Source organism: Orcinus orca, chromosome 1, assembly GCF_937001465.1.
Source record: "Orcinus orca chromosome 1, mOrcOrc1.1, whole genome shotgun sequence".
In the NCBI taxonomy this organism is placed as follows: domain Eukaryota; kingdom Metazoa; phylum Chordata; class Mammalia; order Artiodactyla; family Delphinidae; genus Orcinus; species Orcinus orca.
This window is the reverse complement of record NC_064559.1, coordinates 36,800,703-36,820,947: the sequence shown is the minus strand read 5'-3', so window position 1 is coordinate 36,820,947 and position 20,245 is coordinate 36,800,703. Positions and strand designations below refer to the sequence as shown.

Genomic DNA, 20,245 nt, shown 5'->3' with positions numbered 1-20,245 from the left:
CTAGGAAGTGAAAACTGAATGTAAACAATAAGGTAAATGGATCCCTAATGAAGAAAACCCAAACGGATAAACAAGCTATTCTCGGAAAGTAGGCTGGATACTTGGTGAAGGGCATTACACTTTTTGAGGCGAGGTCCCATTAGATCTGGAATGCTCTTCCCAAGGGTTCCTATGCTTCTGAAATTATTTCACTTAATTGCAAGGAGAAACTCACCTATAGAATCTGACTTAGTTTTCAAACGTGCAGTATCACATATACAACCAAAAAGCGTACCTAAATGTCTTTGGGAATTCAGAAGGGAGTTATTCTGCCCCAAATGCAGCTGGCTTAATGAGAATAAAAGAAGAAAGACTTTGTTCCTTTAAGTTAAGAAAACGAAAACATTACTCTCCATGATTAGCAATGTTATCTTATTACAATCTATTCAAATTCTTGACTAATCCACAATGTCCAGTTAAAAAAAAGTGAGCATTTCAGAATCTCATATATTCCCCTTCTCTGCTTAAGAGTTAATATCAAATAGATGTCTTCATTTTTTATGTCAAAGGAAAGAAAGGAAGATGAGGTGTATTTGTATGTGTGTAGATTATCATCTACCTCCTGGTTTCCTACCTTGAGGTCCAGGGATAGGCTTCAGGAGGTCATGACCCCCCACTAAATTGTATGTACAACTTATGTGTGTGTACCTTTTTCTGGGGAGAGACTCCTGAGCTTTTATCAAATTCTCAAATGATTTCAAGACAATGAGTGTAGGTTGGATGGTGCAGAATACTTCAAAACCATGAAGCATGGTAACAGGCTATTGCCAGACTGCCAGAGGAAGTATCAGTGGGGTTGTCACCAACAAGGACAAGCTAGTGAACCCAAAGGCTGACCCTCCTCATGGTGAGTCCCCAGTGAAGACCCTGGAGAAATTTAACACATGATGTAACAATTATGGCTACAGAAATAAAGCAAATAATGACCATTACCCAACACGGGAGCACTCTCCCAAAAGTCATTTTCTAATCCTGATCATCTTTTAAGTTTCCAGCTATATTGAAAAGTAGTATGTTATGTGTTTATTGGGCCCTCACCATCACAAATCTTATAATTTGACAAAAACTCCATCATTATTGAGGTGAGTCACACAATAAGGGTGTTCATTCACCTATTTATAAAACAGAGAGAATGATCAAAGACACTCCCCAGCCTTCTTCAAACAGTGGCTTGATTGCTGAATAAGAGGAAATTTAACAAAAGGGCTTGGAGAGTTTTCCAAGGAAATCACACCCTTGACACCTTCGTTATTGTTACTCCTCCAGATACATTACTAAAGCTCATACATTTAGCACTTTCTCTCAATTTCAAACTGGGAGAATTCCTAAGTCATTTTCATGCTATCAGAGCCCTTGAGCTTATAGAATTTATAATTGTTTTACTGTTACTATGAACGTTTCATTTTATCTCCATTGCTAACCATCCTATAGTGTTCCAAGTTCCTTATTCATAAATATTTGCATAACTATCATCTAAAAATGGTTTTGGTCAAGGTCATTTATAAGGGGAAGGCATTCCCTCCCAGAAGGGAGGGATGGGTTACAGACTTGCTGTTAAGTGTTTCCTTTCTAATAATAAACTCTAGAAAGAGGACAGACTGTGTTTTAGTCATTGCATGGCAACCAATAGGTGATCATTAAATATCCATTAAATAAATTAATAAAGTTCTAGAATGTTGATAATGCATGGCAGTAATGATCCCACTAATATCATTTTGAAATGTTAATGGAACTTGATAAAGGCAGAAGTCACCAGTTAAAACCACCAGTTGGAAATATATACACAATCTAATAATTTGAGAATCATTTTAAAGAAGCTAGCTTCAAATACATTATGCATGATGTTACTATTGTGTATGTATAATGTACCAAATATTACCTTCTTTTGTGTGTGATTTTAAAAATTAGCTGCACTTTTTAATTAAAAATAACCTTTATTACATTTCTTATTACAAAAGCAATACATATTATTCACAAATTTTAGCATGATCTTATTTATCCAGGAGGTAAACTTTTCTCCAGAGAAATGTATCTCTTGGTTTATACTTATAATAAAAATCAATGAAAAAAAAAAGTATTCAAAAGAAATCCACTGTGCCTTCACACAGTTATTATCCTTTTACAGAAGACGGATACCTACATTCTGAAATTTTAATTTAAGGTAATACTATGGACTTTAAACTTAAATACTCAAAATACCTAAATTTCTACCAAACACAAATTACCTTACATTCTGATTAAATACATGCAGATATTAATATGGGGACTTAAAAATGCCTTACATGGGCTTCCCTGGTGGCGCAGTGGTTGGGAGTCTGCCTGCCGATGCAGGGGACACGGGTTCATGCCCCGGTCCGGGAGGATCCCACATGCCGCGGAGCGGCTGGGCCCGTGGGCCATGGCCACTGGGCCTGCGCGTCCAGAGCCTGTGCTCCGCAACGGGAGAGGCCACAGCAGTAAGAGGCCCGCGTACCGCAAAAAAAAAAAAACCTTACATGGATGAATAAATAACTAAATAAAAACATTTATCAGATCATCAAAAGACAGTGTATTTAGATGCAGAAAGAAACCTGCATCACAAGAACAAAATCATTACAGTACAACATGCTATGAGCAGCTAGATGAAAATTACCTGCTACAGAGCAGGGTCAGGAGACTTTCTAAAGGCAGCTTTGTGCAATTAAAATAAGCTCCTAGTTGGTTGCTGAACTGCCAGCAGCCCAGCACATCACATCTTAGGTAACAGGGTCCTGTATCATCCACAGTATACAAGAACCATTCGGGAAAATTGCATTGCATCTTCTTGCTACTCACCCTCTTGACCAGCAAGTGGGCATCTGAATGAAAAGGGGGGAAAAATTTAAAAAGCTAATAACTTACTATTCTTTTTTAAAAAAAAAAAGATTTTGCTTGTAAGATATAGTATCCTTGGGAGCTTCCATGCCTTCCTTCAGGAGCAGTGACATATTAAAATCGCATCTGCAGGGACATATTTATACATTTGACAATCACTGATCTAAGGAATAATTACCTGGTTTATCTTTAAGGGAAACCACATGATTAATGCATAGAGGGCTTGGTGTCCCCCCATCCCATTCCCCCAAGGTTCTACATAAGAGACCAGTAGACCACAATAGTGACAATTAGCTAAGAGGAAGGGATTAGAAGACCAGATGCTCTTGAAGTCATAACCACAGCTTTCTTAGAGACCGTATCACGGTAGCAGACTCCACAGAAGGGCATGTCTCCCTGCACCTGTTCTGAAACCAAAAGAAGTCCTTGGGAGAGTTGATTCCCAAGGAAACTTCTTTTACTTCTTCATGTGATCCAAATGGCACCCTACTTTTCTCTCCAGCCCTCATTTCGAACCACGAGAGAGGATGACGTCAGCCCTCTTCAGCTGCGAGAGGCACACAGTATCAGGTAGAAAATACAGTAGCTACAAAAGAGAACTCAGAAGAAGGGTACATATTTTGTGGAGTCTTGTAGTCAGATCCTGCCCTCAAGGGGCCTGAAACAAGAAAAACTTCTCTAAACAAAAAGATTGCTACTAATGCTGCTCTTCCGTCACCGCAGAAGAGACGTTTTAGGGACTGAATTTCTCAGATACCCTCCATTCACCTGATGAATTTGTCTCGTTTCCAATGTGACAAAAAAGTGACCGCAAACCTATGTATATTGTACCCTAGCCTGCTCACTTGTAGTGGATGTAGAGACTAGCTCTTACAGCACAGAAATGGTTTGCTGGAGTTCAGCCCTCTCGCTTGGAAACAATTAAATCTGAAGAGGTACATTTGCACATTAGGCAAAGAAAGCCAGCTAGGGATACAGTCACAGGTCAGATGTTAAATGCCAAAATGGAACAGGATTGACCAACTTGGCCCAAACTTAGCAAAGAGATGATCAAAACGAAATTGGTTCAGGTTGTGAAATGTTTTGAGGCACAGGGAAGTCAAGTTTTTCAGTGTAACTGATATTCCCATTAGGCATGAGGGGAAGAAATGTGGTGCAGCTTTTTCAGGGCTCATCTGGGTGGCCCCGAACGTCCAATCCCCACTGAACTTCCTGTTCAAGCCCCTTTGGAGCTGACATGCCAAGTTTTTCAGTAGGCCAGTCTCCCGGAGAGGTCTGGCCTCAGCCTTCACATCATCAGGAGAGCAATGGGGGGGAGGCCGGAGAGGAGAGCCTATGCACAGCCAGCGAGGTCTCCGCCTAGGAGCCAGAGAGGAAGAGAAATAAAGCCATTACACCGCCGCCAAATGACTAACGGAGGAAGTTGAGCAGAACCCTCACCCACCCTTCCAGCGCCCCCCGCGGCTCACATCCCCACATCCGCACACGTGCGTGAACACGTTGGTGGGCTAGCACACGCCCCTCTACCCTCGGGAGTCAGACAAACTCTAATGGCTTAGTCCTGAGCTTCCTTCCCTGAGGAACCGACCTCGTGACCATGTTGGACCAAGCACTCCTTTCAGACCTGGAGCTAAGCCACATATCCAAGATAGGAGGCGGAAGCAGTAGGCAGCCCGGTGGTAAAAGGAGAGTATTTAGGCTACATCAGCCAAAAGGCCAGGCCAAAAAAATGATACTGCGGGCAGGGGCTACTTGGCTTCTGAGGAGGGTCCCTACCGCTGTAGTTATCCCGGTCCATCCTGAAATCAGTCATCAGAGCAGAAGTCAACTTCCTCCCATAAACTGGGATCCAACCTTTGAACTTGTGAGAAATTCTTCCCCCGAGAACAGTGTTTCTCAAATGTTAAATGTGCGTCTGGATTGCCTCGTCATCCAGTTAAAATGAATATTCTGATTCAGCAGGCCTGGGATGGGGCCCAAGAGCCTGCATGTCTAATGAGCTCCTGGTCCTTGTTAAGGTAACAAGGAATAAATAAGGCATGAGAATAGTGACACAATCCCCACCCTTTTTTCCTATCCCCGAAGAAGTTAAATGCCATTCTACCCCACCAGCTGTAATCTCTTTAGAAACAGGAAGGTAATATTTTAGAAGGAAGAGTCCACTAAATTCTAAGAGATCGCCAAAGGTTTTTTTTTTTCCCCACAATAAATAATGAGTTCCATGTTGCTAGTGCGAGTCAGAGCACAGTGTGGTCAAAGGTAATTTTTTCTTAATTCTTGTAGAGGCGCCAAAAAGTACACACGACTAAGTTCAGGTGCCTTCTATAATGTCCTTCCCACCTTCCCCAGAAGGTGGTGCAAGAGAGCCACGCCTCCACCAAGGACTCCAGTCACTCTGTGGACTGGCTTTTGCTGGTCTGACGCTCAAGTGCCAAGCAGCCTGAGGCAAAGTTTTGGGGGTGGGGGAGTGGTGGAGAACACAACCCAAAATACAAAACAAAAAACCCAGAAGCCTTCTGATAGATTCAAGTTACTCAACAATTTTATTTACCCATTCTACACACACACACACAAAAACACATTTCAAATACAGTTTATACACCTTATGTGGATCTGAGTGCCATATTTTGACATCAATGTCACCAGATTAAATTAGAATGCTGCTAAGGATTAACATTCCTTCTTTCAACACAGCTTTGCCTAGGAAACATGCAGGATAGCGCTATTGCTTCGGTTCCCAACTCAGTCCATTCCATTTAACCCAGTGGTGCTCAGCCCACTCCCAATCCCTCCAAAGGGCACAGCTGGCAACAAGTCCTTTGCTTTTGCCACAGCGAAACTATCACCATTATCAGAATGAATTCATTTTGTTACTTCAACACAAGAAAAAAAAAATGGACACAAGCAATTCAGATACAAAAAACACTGAGTAGCTAAAAATTGGTCATGGATCCCCAGTGAAAGCCTTACTGAAAAGAATACTTTTGCCAAAATTTCCTTTGCATTTTTATTGATTATATTATAATTAAGAGGCAAATGGGTAGTGGACTAAAAACAGCAGCATTATCCAATGGAATGCTACAGCCCATAGCAGGGAAGCTGAGGACACAGAAAGTTCAGAAAGTGAAGTCCTGCCCAGAAATGGGGGAATGGATAGGATGACTTCAAGTAAAGGTAACAGTGTCAGGCTCTGAGCAGGCATTTCCTTAGCTGAGTTTACAAAATAACTTACAAGTGATGTTCAACCTTCATTTTCTACAAAATGATTAGAATGTGGCTGCTGCTCTAAAAGAAATATCTGTTAAAAATCATAGTGTATAGAACTTCCCCCTAAAGAAAACATGTGGAGTGGTTACTTCCTTTCTTTGTAGGACATGTACAATAGACAGAGAATTGTAGTAACATGCATACAGTGTCAACTGGTACAACTGGAAAACAGTCAGACTTGTCAGCTTACAGATCTTAGTAGAGCCTGTTGGTTAGTCAGCATAGGGACCCTACCAGAATCTGTCAGGCAGCATGCAGACCCTACCACACTCTGTCAGGCAGTCAGCACATAGATAATTCTAGATACAGTGTTCTGGACATGATGAGTCTAAATTAAATTCCTGGACATACTTCTGATGTCTGTGTCACCTCGATCGGAAGTCAGAGATCAATCCTGCCAATGTTGCAACCTGATTCAAATTAAAATATTTAATTCCAATAAAATTATTTAATTCAAAGTAAAATATTTTAAAACACAAGTCAAAATGTATACCGGAAAACCTATGTAAAGTTATCAAATTTCTGGAAAACAAACACAACATGGCCTCTGGGCTTAACAAAGACAATGGAATGTGCATAAGACTATACAACCCAGATAGAGTTCCCTCAATTATTAGGCACTTATTCCCCTTGTCCTTTGGCTACCCCAAGCATCAGTGAGTTTCTCTGGTACTCAGACCTTCTACTCACAGATACACCATAAGATGGATTTATTTCCAAACAGCCGTATCATGTTTCTTCAAAATGCCAGTGTCTCTGAAGATCAAATGTGGGTTGCAAAGAGGAACACCCAGATCCTCACAGGAAACACTCAACCGTTCAGTCTAGGATACAAATATCTTGCACTCCTAAACCTAACTTCTTGGGAGGTAGTGGGTGGGTGGGGGATGGACAAAAAAACACAAAAAACAAAAACCAGAGATAAGGATATGGGGCAGACCCCTGGCACAATGCGTGTTTTTAACAGATTTTCTTATTCTACTTTCCAACTGAATGCAAAACAATCTCCTTACCAAAACAAAAGCAAAAACAATACAGATAATAAATAAGAGCTAAATTCCAATTTAAGGATTAAGATATAGGAAGAGAAGCTAGTTGTCTAAATCTGCTTTAGATTCCTCTTCACATCTGTCACGCAATTCCTCATTTAGTTTTAAAGCAGGGAAAAGATAATCAGTGATTATCAAAGATAATACAGTGATTGTTTTCCTTTCCTAATTTTCTACCAGTAGATTAAATGCTAAAGCCTTCACCTATTTCTCCCATAACACAGCTGAAAGCCTCAGCAAAAGGTACTCGGGAGTTCATCCTTTCTTACTAGCATTCGTGATAAATACATAATCAGAGTAACGTGTATATACTACCGACACACACTCAAATAAAAAGGGGAGAGGAGGACAGGAAAGAAAAGATAGGGAACAGGAATACTCTAAAAGGTAGAATAAGAGCTCTCTTCTATTCTATGCTCTCCTGGCTCCTTTCTGCTGAAACTTCTCTGGAGGGACCTTGCTCTAAAAACCAAACAACGCTGAAATCCTTGCTGTTGTCAAGTTCTAATTTCTCATGTCCAATCTGAGAATTATAAGACCACCTCACTCCTCTTCTTGGGGAAGCAAACTAACACATGGGGAGAATGGCAAAATATCGGCAGGCTGAGAACCCAAATGAACATCCCAGTGCCCTGTGTCTAATGCAGGGGTTTATAACAAGGTAAAACAATGCTAGTTTGCTAGAGAATTCTCTTCTCGCTAGGAGTACGCACAGCCCAAAGCCAAATCTTGGATCAAAATGCTCCTTCTCATGCATTAGTTCTGAATCACTCTCACCTCACAGCAAGAGAAAAGACTGAATGCCCATTTGGGCTAAAGATGCCACCAGCCAAGCAAAGCTAGACAAGACAACCTTGTAAAAGTGACACACACACACCTCCTAGACCACATCATTCTGGGGGACATTCCCACCTCCCAACCCTTTTAGTCTCATACATGTAGGACAAGAAAAAAGTCAGAAGGAATCTCTACTCCACTTCGACGTCCACATTTACAGACTCAACGTGTTGCTCTTTCACAAATGTTCATTTATTACAAATTATATGCTCTTTCTCTAAAATAACTTTTTCAGGGCAAGGACCTTTTCTGCTGCTTTGGTGTCTCCTTCTCCCACCACCACTCCACCCAGCCCAAAGCCCCACAAACATGGACACTAGGTACACATTATATAATGGCTAAACAGGAACAGGAAGTTACCTTATGTCTGGAAGGCAATTTAGAGCAGAATCTAGGCAAGTGGCCTTTGAGATTGGCTGTGATGTCCTACTCAGGATGTAGGAATAAAGGACTCAAGGTCACAAGCCAGCTGCCTGTGATGATAACCTTTATCATCCCACAAGTTTTATCTCAGTACCTCTCTCCAGGGTGCTTAAAATTCTCAGCTATTATCATAGGACATTTATACGACATAGTGATTTGGTCCACATCACCCTGCAATGTAAAGTGTTAAAGCCAGAACAGGCTGCTGCCTGAAGTAACAATGAGGGGGTAACTTCATTCAAAAAATTCATTCTGCTCACACATCTAACTCCAGGGAACTGTCCTTTCAAAACCATGAGGAATTCAGAATTCCCAGGTTGACGCTTAGTCCAAGGAACTACTGTTTCTCCACCCAACAACACAAAATAGAGTTCTAACCTGGAGTATGATTCAGAATCATCAGAGAAGCTATTTAAACACATGCATGCCCAGACCCTAACCCCAGAGACTGAGTCAGAACTAAGCCTAGAGTGGACACAGGCATGTGCATGTTTCAAAAGTTCTATAGGGGATTCTAATGAAGATTCCTAGATGAGAAGCACAACAAAAGGCCTCCTATTACCAAACAGAAACATCCCTGGCAAATAGCTAACTTGCTCTCACTGGTCACCTCTAAGAGACAGATGGATAACTTTAAGGTACGGAGTCCTCTCTCTCTTTTAAAAATCTCATGAGAACTCTAGACTTGCCTCTCAGAAAAATGCACATACGTATATTCATGTATTTTGTATACAAAATTGGGGAAGGTATACCATCGTGGGCCACCAAGGGGCTAAGAATCCCTACTCTAAACATAACCTTGCAGAAAAAAATAAAATGACACAAGTAAATGCGTAAACAGTCAACAGCTAGACCCCACAGGATTCTAAGACTACTCTAGACACCAAGATGATATAAATTAATACCCTAGTGAGGGAGATTTAATTTATCACCAGGCTTTCCCAATATCTGGGGAAAAACACTGCTCACGCAGAACATGTTTTGACTTAAAAAGGAGAATGTGTTGAGAATTACTAGAATGTGTTGAAAATTACTAGTTCACTAGCAGCTCTAGTGAACTCTTCTCTGCCTTTCCCTTGAGCAATTCAAACCTCAGTGGTGACTCCTAAATCTCACTCTGTCCTTCTCAACAGTCCTGGAGGTCACCGGCTTTGGCAGGAAAGTTCCTGTAGTTGGCAAAGAAGCCAGGAACCAATGGAGAAAATGTATGACACTCCTCCAAGAGCCCTGTAAGAGCTAGAGGCCAGCCTACTCTCCTAAACCTTACCCCTCTGCAGCCCAGAGACCTCACACCTCTGCAGCCCAGAGACCTATGTCTGAAAAATACAAACCAAGGTATTTCACACAGGCTGAAAGCCAGCTTCCCCCAGGGTACTGAAGACTTGAGGATTGTTTCTCAGGAAAGGAGGCAAGAACTCTCATCCTATGTCTACCTGCAGTCTCTAGAACATCTGTGGATGTTCTGTAGCCTGGGCTGACCCTTGTAGGACCTGGCTTGAGAGGAAGGGAGAAGGGAAAAGAAAGGCTCCCCCAGTCCAGATCCATCTAGGCCCACTGCAGAGAACGTCAATGGAGGGCAGACTTCTCTCCCACCCACTGCCCCTTCCCTCCTAGACAGACACACAGCAATGCCATGCATCACACTGGGCAATCCAAAGGGGACACGAGAGGGGGGAAGAAAGCAGGCAGGTCAGGACTGTGAGTAAAGCACACCTGGAAGAGACAAAGGTGGAGGGCAAATGGGCTTCTGTGTCCCCCTCCACCCTGCCCCCACTTTACCAACACAAGGACATTAGTGAGTTTAGACACTGTGGATGGACAAGAACCACGGCGTGCTCAGCCTCAGCCCCAGCTCTGCCAATCACCCCAGGAGACTGGATCCCTTTTTCTCCTCCTCCAGACCCCCCCCAACCGAGGACCTGTCCTAAAACACCCAACTCGCCAGCTTGCCCCTGGGCGGGGAGATGTCTCACACCGTACACTAGCTAGGGTTGGTCTGGAAACACGGGACCTCACATTCTCTGCTAAGATCCACAGTGTGGGGCTGGTGGGGGTGGGGGTGGGGGGGTGGGAGCTGGAAGTTAAATGACTCCTTGGTGATTAGTGACAAGGGCAGGAGGCCAGGATGGGAGGGAGACACACGGTTACACCACCGGAATGCTGACTTGGGTCTTCGGCTGGTCGGCCCCTTCTTGCATGTCCAGGGCACGGAGAGGGCTGAGGGGCTCGAGGGGCCGGCTCCCAACACTGTAATTTCTTGGACGCCTTACTGTATTCGAACTGGACAGAGGCGTAAAGCTGTTCCTTCTCATCCTTACAGGGGTTTGGTTCTTGGGGAAGTTGTTCTGATTGGAAACGAGGGACACCACACAAATGAAAGCCAAGCCAAAAGCTCACTCTTAAACCACAGCAGCCTCCTGCGGACGGGGTCTCTCCTAAGACATGGGCCGCGGCCTGGTCCCCCAGCCCCGGGAGACTAAGGGTTGTGGGGGTAGAAGCTCCTTGAGCACCATACTTCAAAGCAGGAAAGAGGCTCAAAGAAAGGAAGGGGGTTATTTAAGATCACACACAGATTACCAGGACAGACCTAGGAACAGACCTATACCTCCTGACCCCGCCTTACAGGCACCTCTGGATCCTGCTTTCTAAAGGGAGTGCTTTCTGGGGGGAAAATCTGCATTTCACTTCTGCCAAACACTTTCCATAGTTCATTGGATTTCCAAGAGCCAATCCGCAAGGTTAAGACTCAGGAAAGAGATACTGATTTTAAAAAATAGTAATTCCAACATCTCTTCTTTTTGGAAGTGAGCAGACTACATGGGACATGAGTTCTGGATCGGTTTTCCTTTTCTACGTAAAAGAAACCCAGTCTCTCGATGTCAAAGGTTCAAAGACTCGAAGCGGTGGGGAACCAGCATGTCATCCGTGGGGAAATACTTACAGTTGGCTTGTCACGGTGAGTGTTCACAGCCTCCACGTTAAGTTTAATTGTTTCCACTTTGCAGCCTGAGAAAACAGAGGAAAGTGGAGAGGGCTTCAGGAAAAAAGCTCAAAGAAAAATTGCTTAGTTTCAGTATGGTAATAAAAGAACATATATTTTCCCCAATACATACATACATCCCTTTAAAAATGGAAGGCACTGATGGAACTTCCCTGCTAGATACAGGTGAGGAAGTTGAACTTCTAGGCAAACTTCAGAGAAAATTCAAAACTCCTGACCTTCCTCTATCCCCACCTCCTGCCCAGCTCCTAGGCTCATAGTTACCGTAGGCTACGGGAGTAAGTTTGAAGATGGTATGCAGAGGGCACCTCAGGTACGGCAGCTCATCTGAAAGCAGAAAGACCAGGTGGAGGAAGTCTCAGTATTATGAAGCAAGGTCAAGTTAGTGGAAGAGAGCATCTGAGGCGCTCCTGAGTTTTCTTTACCCTGACCTGGAGTTAGACATCTCCTCCTCTAAACCCCCAGACAATTATCAACACAGCCTCCAAGGAAGCCACCCCAGCTACTGAGTGGCTAAGAAAGGAAAAAAGCCCACTTTAGATCTTTCCCTGTAGGCAAAGCAAGAGGAAGTGCTGCAGCCAGGTCCCCACACAAGGGAAGACTGGGGCACCGTGGGTACCCCAAAGGTCAACCTGCAGGCTTCCCAGCAGCTCAGGTAGATCAGGAAGGGAAGGGAGGGGAGTATCAGAGAAGACAGCAGCACTTCCTTATTGCTCTCCCCAGAAACCGTATACCCTGAATCCAAAGGATGAAGATGCTTCTAAGATAACACCCTCCTAGTAGCCCAAGTAACAAGCCGGGAATGTTCAACCACTTTTCTAATGCTGCCAGGAGTGTTAGCGCAGTGCTGCCCCTTTAGCCAGGCAGGACCAAGAGCTAAAGCAGCAGTTGCTCTCCACTGGGGGTTTTTGTATCAGCAGAGTAAATTCAGCAAGTAGTTGGCCCAGTGGCTGCTGGGAGCCCCACACTGCTGCCTGAAGAATGTACTCTGATTTGAGTGGAAGAGTGGGAGGTCTCGTTGCCAGGGATCCTGGTGCCACCCCAAGTCCAGCCCCCTCCCTGTGGATGTGTGCCCGGCCCTTCCCTCCAATGGCACCTGCACCCTTGTCCAAGAAGTAGGCCAGGAGGCAGCGCATGACAGCCTGGTGGGAGATGACGAGGACGTTGCCCTGACGCTCCAGCTCCATGATGACAGGCTCCAGCCGCTGCACCAGGTCCTGGTACGACTGTGGGGGAAGTGGGGTGGGCTGGGAGGAGGCGCAAGCTGGCAGCCAAGTCGGTGGCTGTGTCCAGAGTTAAGAGGCCACTTCTCCTTTCTCCCCAGCTGGCTTTCCTCCTGGAGGTTTGGCGCCTTCGTGTCGCCTGCTAACCACCCCCAGCCCTGGTACCTCTTGAGAATATCCAGACTTTTCAAGAGCAATGTTCAGACCGAGAAAATTGCAGGTCAAGAAGAGAAAACCTGAATGCAGCCTGTGGGGTTCTTTTTCTCTCGACAGAATAGGCAAGAGTGCAAGGCAACAAAGGCTCCTAGGGATTTCCTAGAGCCCTGTTGTTTTATTTACCTTTGCCTCACCCCCCAGACTACGAAGCCACTTGGGCCAGCAAGCAGCCTTAAACACCACGGATGGGAGGAAAATCATTCATATCCCATACATTTACTTGGGGCCTATACCTGCTTGGGTGGGGGTGGAATGAAAAGAAAAGAAGTTACAAAAGACCACGTGGATTCTAACATATACTCAGCAACAGAGGCTATCTTGTTACCCTTTCTCTGGAGATCTTAACAAATCAATGAGGCATTGGACTGCCGACTGCCAGAGCTGAATTAAACACAGCAGGCCCCAAAGGTAGGAAGAGAAACTAAATGATGCCTTAAGTACTCTTTCTCGGTCCCCAAACTCACATTCAATCCTTCCCCAAAATTCAAGCTAAGCCCCTAGCAAAAGGTGGGGCAGTCACCCCTCGTGAGGGAAATCTCACCTCCCCTCCAGGATATCGATACAGGTATTTCTCTTCATCTCGAAGCGCAAACTCGTCTGGGTACCGCTCCTTAATCTCCGCATAAGTCATCTCCTCGCACACGCCCTGCAGGAGCCACATGGCTGGAAGAGGCGAACTGGACCCACACAGCCCCCCAAATGAAAAGGCGGCCGTGAAGAATATTAGGCATTCGTGCCAGGCACTGGGCTGGCTCCCTTCATGCACTGCAACTGACCGACTAGCAGGGTGAGGGGCCACTGGGAGAGGAGGCCGCCTCTCTAGCTTAAGCTGCCGCTTTCTCCTACTGCTGTGGGGAACTTAGCGGTCAAGAAAAGTCAGCAGGATAAAAGGAACAGGAAGCAGGGAAGGAGGGGAAACTGAAGGCACTAGGGAATTCTTGTAGAAGGTATAAAAGGGTACAGAGGAAGGAAAGAAAAAGTGCCTACTTTTGCACTCAAGGACACAGAAAGCCAAGAACAAATTGGAAAGGACTTTTCCAGAACAGCTGACCAGGTGGCCTAAGCAGAAATTAAAGAAGTGAGTTGTCAGCTATTTCTTTTTCCTAGAAGGAAAATAAATGAAGGGTCCAAATGGAGCTTCACTCTCTCCAGGTGCCAGGGGCTAGGTCAAAATTTGGTTCAGGTCCCACCACTGGCACAGGTGTGTCAAGCAGGCAGGAAGCCCTGATTGGGGGTGCATTGTTCCCACTTATTCGCTAAACTGGCCATAGATTCAGCTTCCTCAAAGTCTCTACTTGGTGTTTCTAGTTTTCTAGATGAACGGCCCACATGGTGACTTCTGAGAGCTCCTGCCTGAATAGGAGACCCTTACTGGCTTTTTAGCCATCAGACCTTCCTACTCACAGCATCAATCTCATTCAGAATCTTCCACTGCTCATAGGTCACCCCCAGAGATTCAGCGGTCTGGATAGTCCTCTTCAACTGACTTGTCCACACTTTGAGGTCTGCTATCTCCTGTTCCTCCAGAAACTTCCTTAGAGCCTGGGCAAACTGGGGTGTGAAATAAAAATTTTAAAAGAAAACACACACACAGGGAATTCCCTGGCGGTCAGTGGTTAGGCCTCCACGCCTCCACTCCACTGCAGAGGACGCGGGTTCCATCCCTGGTCAGGGGAACTAAGATCCTGCAAGCCGCGCATGGCACGGCCAAAAAAAAAGAAAGAAAGGAAGGAAATACAGACACAGACACACACAGACACACACACACACACACACACACACAGAGGACTGTTAACTCAGTCTGAAAAGGACAATGTGTATGACCCCAGTCAAACTCTGAAAGGTGCTACATAGTTATAATAAACCCAAGAGGAAATGAACTTTAACCAGAGCATCCTGTACTGTGCTGAGCATACAAGTTGAGCTCAATAAATATGGGACGGCTGAATGATCACAGCAGAAATGGTTCCAAGTTACGCACCCTTCAATACACAGTTAGAACCAGTGAAAAAGAAAACGTCTCTTTACTTGCTTGACTATCTGAAACCACAGCCTAAACTCCAATAGGATTCAGTAAGAAGTAAGGGGATCAAAGAGATGACATCCACCATGCCCTTCTAACTCTAAGCCTGGGAAATCCAGCCTGCTGGCTAACTACTCACCTGTTTTCCCCGCACGGAGAGGCCTGAGTCACCCCCAATCTTTCCCAAGAGATTGAACTCGCTCTCTCCGTGCCGGCAAAGGTAAATGGTACGAGGATGGACATGGATATTCATGAGGTAGTAGACGATCTTGCTCTGGATGTAGTCCTGGACTTTGTTCACTAGAAATCGCTGGCCCACGTTTATCACCTTGATGAAAGAAAGATCCCTGGGACAGAGCAGGGAAAAAAAAAAAAAAAGTCCCCTGGGTATGAAAATCTGAGGATAACAGGAGGAGGGGAAAGGATCTGTATAGTTACTTGCAGGCTCCCAGCAGCTCTTCTGCCTCTCCTGCCACACCCCGACCCAAATGTAAGGAATCAAATGGAAAGAGATGGATGGCTCCTCAGAACAAAGATGCAGTAAACTTTCCTGAACTTCTCATCAGGCAGTACCATTTCCTCAGTGTCTACACTGTGCCAGGCACTGTAGCTAAGTTAGATAAACAGAATTCAGGCTTCCCCTCAGGGGCTAGACCAGATGGATGACCTGAAGATTCTGCTAACCCTGAAGTTTGTTGAGAAGCACAGCGCCCACCTGAGGCGGTCAAGACGGAGTCAGAGTATGGCATCTACCAGCGGGGAGGGGCGAGGAGGGGGGTGCAGAACCATAGACAGAGATCTCTGTGCGTTCCCCCCCATCTACATAAATCAAGTTTCTCTCAAAGGCACTCACATAGACTGTTTGCTTTGTGGCCATCATGGAATTGTTCTCACTATAAAAATAATAAGTGTTTATTCCAAAACAAATTTTTTTAAGAAAGAATGATGCAAATAAAAATTACCCATAGCCCTACCACCAGAGGTAACATCTACACACACACACACACACACACACACACACACACACACATTCTTCTAGAATATTTTTCTATGTAGGACTAACTGAGGGCTAACTGAGGAATATACTATTATGCCATATCTAGGGCAGTGGTTTTCAACTTCTGTATTAAGAAACACCTGCAAACACTAACATTGTGGGCAACATACTTGAAGGAACTGAAAGACTCGAAAGATGAAGCAGACCACTGAAGCAATTTAACAGTGGCTATGCACACTGTCTTGCCATTTGCTTGGCTTCAGGGCTGTATTCTTATCTGACTAGAGCTGTACTGACTGCATGCTTTTTCAAAGGCCACCTTCTCACGGGTCTCCCTGTGCACATGTCATTCTTCAACATGGACTTGGCATCTTGCTACAGCTCTTTTCGCCCACACACGTCAAGTTAACCTGTGTTCTATGCCACACTGCTGATAGGCACTGCCATAGTAAGTAATATATAAAAACCACTTAAATATATATATTTATATATGCATACACAAGTACAATATATTGTTTTATGCAAAATAAATTTACATATTATGTTATTTTACATATGGAATATATGCACATATATTCATATGTATTACTATATATTTTTATACATGTACATATATATATATACCTATACACACACAATAAACTTTAAAAATTGATCAAAAACTGATGACACACCTCTAAGAGGTGTCCTACAATACCCTAATTCAAAACTACTGATCTAGAGCAGTGGTTCTCAACAGGGGGTGATTTTGCTTCCCAGGGGACATTTGGCAAAGTCTGGAAACCTTTTTGGTTGTCACAGCTTGGGAGTGCTACTGGTATCTAGTGGGCACAGGTCAGGGATCCTGCTAAAGACAGCTACAGCACAAGACAGACCCACAGCACAGAATTATCCAGTTCAAAATGTCAATCATGCTAAGGTTGAGAAATCACGCTCTAGAGGACAGACCAGAAGAACTCAGGATAAAAAACACTCCAGTGTTCAGGTATAAGATTCAATCTGCCTAGAGGCCACAAATCCATACCTTGTTTCCCTGGAATGATGTAAACAGAGGTCTGGATGGTCAGAGGGAAGTCTAGGGACAAGGGGAGAAAGGCTCTTTTCTCAAATGAGACCCCTGCCTCAGGCCCTTCAAACCTTGGCCTTAAACCTTACTTGTCATAGTTGTCTGGGTCAAGGGGTTGATAGGTGACTTTGTAGCACTCAATTCTCTTTAGGAAGTCCTCCATCACATTCTCCCTGTTCCTTTCAGGGTAGTCAGGGCTCGACACCTTTACCTCCTGGAATCACAGGGAGAGCAGGGCCTAGTCAGAGGTCTGCCCTTAACAGCCCTCCTGCCAACAGCCACTGCTAAATAAAGAAAAGGAAGGCCATAGAAGTGGCCTTTCACTGGAGCATTGGCAATCCCCATTCACTGAGCAGCCCCTCCCTGTCCTGTGACCCTGGCAACCAAGAAGGGAAAGACAACTGGGGAGTCATGTGCCTGCCCTTGGCTGAAGGACAGAGGCAGTCACGCAGTTGAAGCAGTTCTTGGGCCCCAATCCTTTTATGTACCTTCCTGGGAAAACAGAATGGGATCCAATTTCTCCCCAAGGGCAATTAGAATAGGGTGCTTGATCTGATACACTGCTGACTCAGACCAGACACCTCTTCAGCAAGTTCCCACACTGCTGGGAGAGCACCACCATGACACAGTGCATGGATATCCACTCAGCACAGCACAGCACAACCATCAAATGGGCACTGGCATAAGCTGTGACCACACACAGCACGAGGTGCCCAGTGCATAGAATGCTGACCTCAATATTAGACAATTGGTGGGCAGATGACCTTCCTGTAAGGTGGCCCTGACAGATAATAAAGAGTCTGATCTATTCTAAGAACATACCTGGGTCTCAACATCTAGCTAATACCCAGAACACAGGGCCAGGGCTACTACAGTTTAAGTTTGGCCTCTGTTCAACAGCTAATTCTTACTTTCTTCCTCAAAGCCTCTTTCTTTTCCCAAGGGAAGAGTGTGGAAGTACAAAACGGTGTTCTGGCAGATCAAAAAGATCACCCTGTGTTGTTAAACATGTCTATTTCTCTCTTTCATTACCAGGTTGACTCCCCACACCACCCCCACCAACACACACACAAGGCATAAAGAGGTGGTGGTGTGAGGGGATGTCACCTACCAGGATGTTGGCAGCAATGACATCGGGATCATCGCAGACAGATTCCACAAAGAACACCTGGCCAGGGAGAGAAGGCAGTGATCAATGAGTCAGTAATGGCCAGGCTGTTAATTAAGAGCACACGCTCATATCTGCTCCACCGCAGCCACCACATCCCCTGGGATTTTCTTTCATGAAAGTGGCCTTCAAGGCCTCTTCATTTAAAAATAGCTCTTACCACATCCCCAGGGCCTCATACATACAGGCTAAGGAGCTGAGAAAGGACCTGAAAGAAAACACTCAAGGACTGGCGGTGACTCACCAAGAGGAGAGAATCCGATGTCCAATCCTGTCCTCACCCACCAGAATCAAACAGATCTGCGTGTCCCTCCTAACTCCCCACCTCCACTCACCCCTCCTCCTCCAGCTTGGAGGCAGATTCTACCTTGAAGGAATTCTCCTCGGCAAAGTTCAGAATCAAGGCCCTCCTCTCTCGAGTGGTATTGGTAGCATCAAACACCTGGGAAGAGAGCCCACAAGACAGATGAACGGGGACCGAGAAATGAAATCCCACCAAGGCGGACCCAAGGTGGGGCGGTGCAGCCAGGCTGCTGAAAGAGGGGAGACGGGGGAGGAGGCAGGTGAGGCTTACCGCAATCTGCCCACTGTCCTCCGTGAGATACGCCTTCACATCCTCCAGCGCCACCAGAGCACACTGTCTGCCGAGAGAGAGCAGAGGAATCAGCCAGAGGACTGGGCCGGGGCCAAGCTTAGGCACAGCCAGAGACATGAACAGCCGTGCCACAGGGATCACACCCCTTCCTGTTCAGTTTCCCCACTGATCAAAAATTTTCCCTAATTAGACCTTTCAGCTTGCCCGTTGAGATTTTTCTACCATCCTATGTCTTTCCTCTTCCCCTGTCCCATGCACATGTCTCACCCCTCTGGAGGCTTAGCCTACAAGCACACACGCAACTTTCTGAGCCCTGTTCTACCCACCCAAGCCCATGGCGAGCTGCCCAGCAGATAACTTCCACTTAAAATCCCCACAAGATATTTACTGAAAGGGAAACCAAGCCCCATCACATCCAGTCTCATGACGGCCAAGAAAGAGCTGGCCTGGCAGTCAGGCCTAGAAGACTCACTTGCGTATCTTCATGGCCTCCTCGTTGTCATGCCGGAAGAAGTCATAGGATTTATAGGACTTGACCGCTTGACGCCGATACACCCCAAGATTAAACACTGCAGAAGACACCCATACCCTCCAGCAGTGAAACAATACGATGTCCCAAAGGGGACTTCTTGGTCTAATGTCAGAGTGGCCAAGGGGATGAAAAAAGCACCATGGTATGTTGGAAACAACACCAGATTAAGAATCAGGTTAAGTTCAAGTTCTGACTTACTAGAATTTGGACAAGTCTTAAATTGTCTGACTTTCAATTTCCTCAGCCATTTTGGCTATTCCACATGGATACTGCTAGATAACGTAGATGTAAGGGATTTGGAAATGTAAAGCTCTGTACTCATTTAATTCTTAATACTCCTATCAAAGGCATTGCCCCCAAACTAGGCCAATTCAGCCAGGCCAGGAGGAACAAGTATATGGACAGGGAATAAATCCAGTAAACCGGGAAGCAACCGCTACTGCTGCCAAGAGAACCCTGTATCCTTGATGCCAGGAAGAATAAGTCTCCCAGAGGCCTGTGAGGCCCAGGAACTGATCACTTCCTTTCCCAAGGAATGCATGGTTGCACCTACCTTTGGTGGGCACCCCAATCCAGTTGAGGTAGCGTGTGAGTTTCTTGGACACGTAGGTTTTGCCCCGGGCTGGTAAGCCAATCATAACAATGAGGGTCGGGGAGTTGGTCATGTAGGATGCCCAAGCTAGAGGGAAATGGAACAGAACAAAACTAAATAAAGAGGGGTCAGGTAAGGTTTGTGCATGGGGCTGGGACTTCATGGTCAGGTTTGATCCTCATACACCTCAATGAGGCCAGTGTCCAGGAGGACTGGAAAGGCAAACCGAGCAGATATCGGGGAAACCCTCCTAAAAGACAGTCAAAGGGTCATGTAGACTTCCAGAAAGTACCTAAACTAAGACACGTCTTTCCCACTTGTCCAAGGTCTTCACAGAGGTGCACAAGATGGAAAGAGAAAAAAA

At 45.3% G+C, this 20,245-nt stretch overlaps 1 protein-coding gene across 8 annotated transcripts in view; it reads right to left on the bottom strand.

Moving 5' to 3' along the window:
• Nucleotides 1-1,953: 1,953 nt before the first annotated feature.
• Nucleotides 1,954-20,245, bottom strand: part of PFKFB2 (6-phosphofructo-2-kinase/fructose-2,6-biphosphatase 2) — a 26,800-nt gene continuing 8,508 nt past the window's right edge. Inside the window, exons 4-17 of one of the 8 annotated variants that reach the window (XM_033410471.2) lie at nucleotides 19,843-19,968; nucleotides 19,230-19,326; nucleotides 18,737-18,803; nucleotides 18,530-18,604; nucleotides 18,106-18,162; nucleotides 17,084-17,208; nucleotides 15,071-15,278; nucleotides 14,313-14,459; nucleotides 13,450-13,554; nucleotides 12,566-12,695; nucleotides 11,734-11,796; nucleotides 11,410-11,474; nucleotides 10,622-10,813; nucleotides 1,954-4,251 (exon numbers count right to left, since the gene is read on the bottom strand). In XM_033410471.2, the coding sequence (XP_033266362.1) occupies nucleotides 4,189-4,251; nucleotides 10,622-10,813; nucleotides 11,410-11,474; nucleotides 11,734-11,796; nucleotides 12,566-12,695; nucleotides 13,450-13,554; nucleotides 14,313-14,459; nucleotides 15,071-15,278; nucleotides 17,084-17,208; nucleotides 18,106-18,162; nucleotides 18,530-18,604; nucleotides 18,737-18,803; nucleotides 19,230-19,326; nucleotides 19,843-19,968 (1,520 nt within the window). In that variant the 3' untranslated portion in view covers nucleotides 1,954-4,188. Of the gene's footprint in view, nucleotides 4,252-5,412; nucleotides 10,814-11,409; nucleotides 11,475-11,733; nucleotides 11,797-12,565; nucleotides 12,696-13,449; nucleotides 13,555-14,312; nucleotides 14,460-15,070; nucleotides 15,279-17,083; nucleotides 17,209-18,105; nucleotides 18,163-18,529; nucleotides 18,605-18,736; nucleotides 18,804-19,229; nucleotides 19,392-19,842; nucleotides 19,969-20,245 lie in introns of those variants that run through there. The other 7 variants (XM_049702915.1, XM_033410470.2, XM_049702912.1 and 4 more) reach the window with 7 other exon arrangements.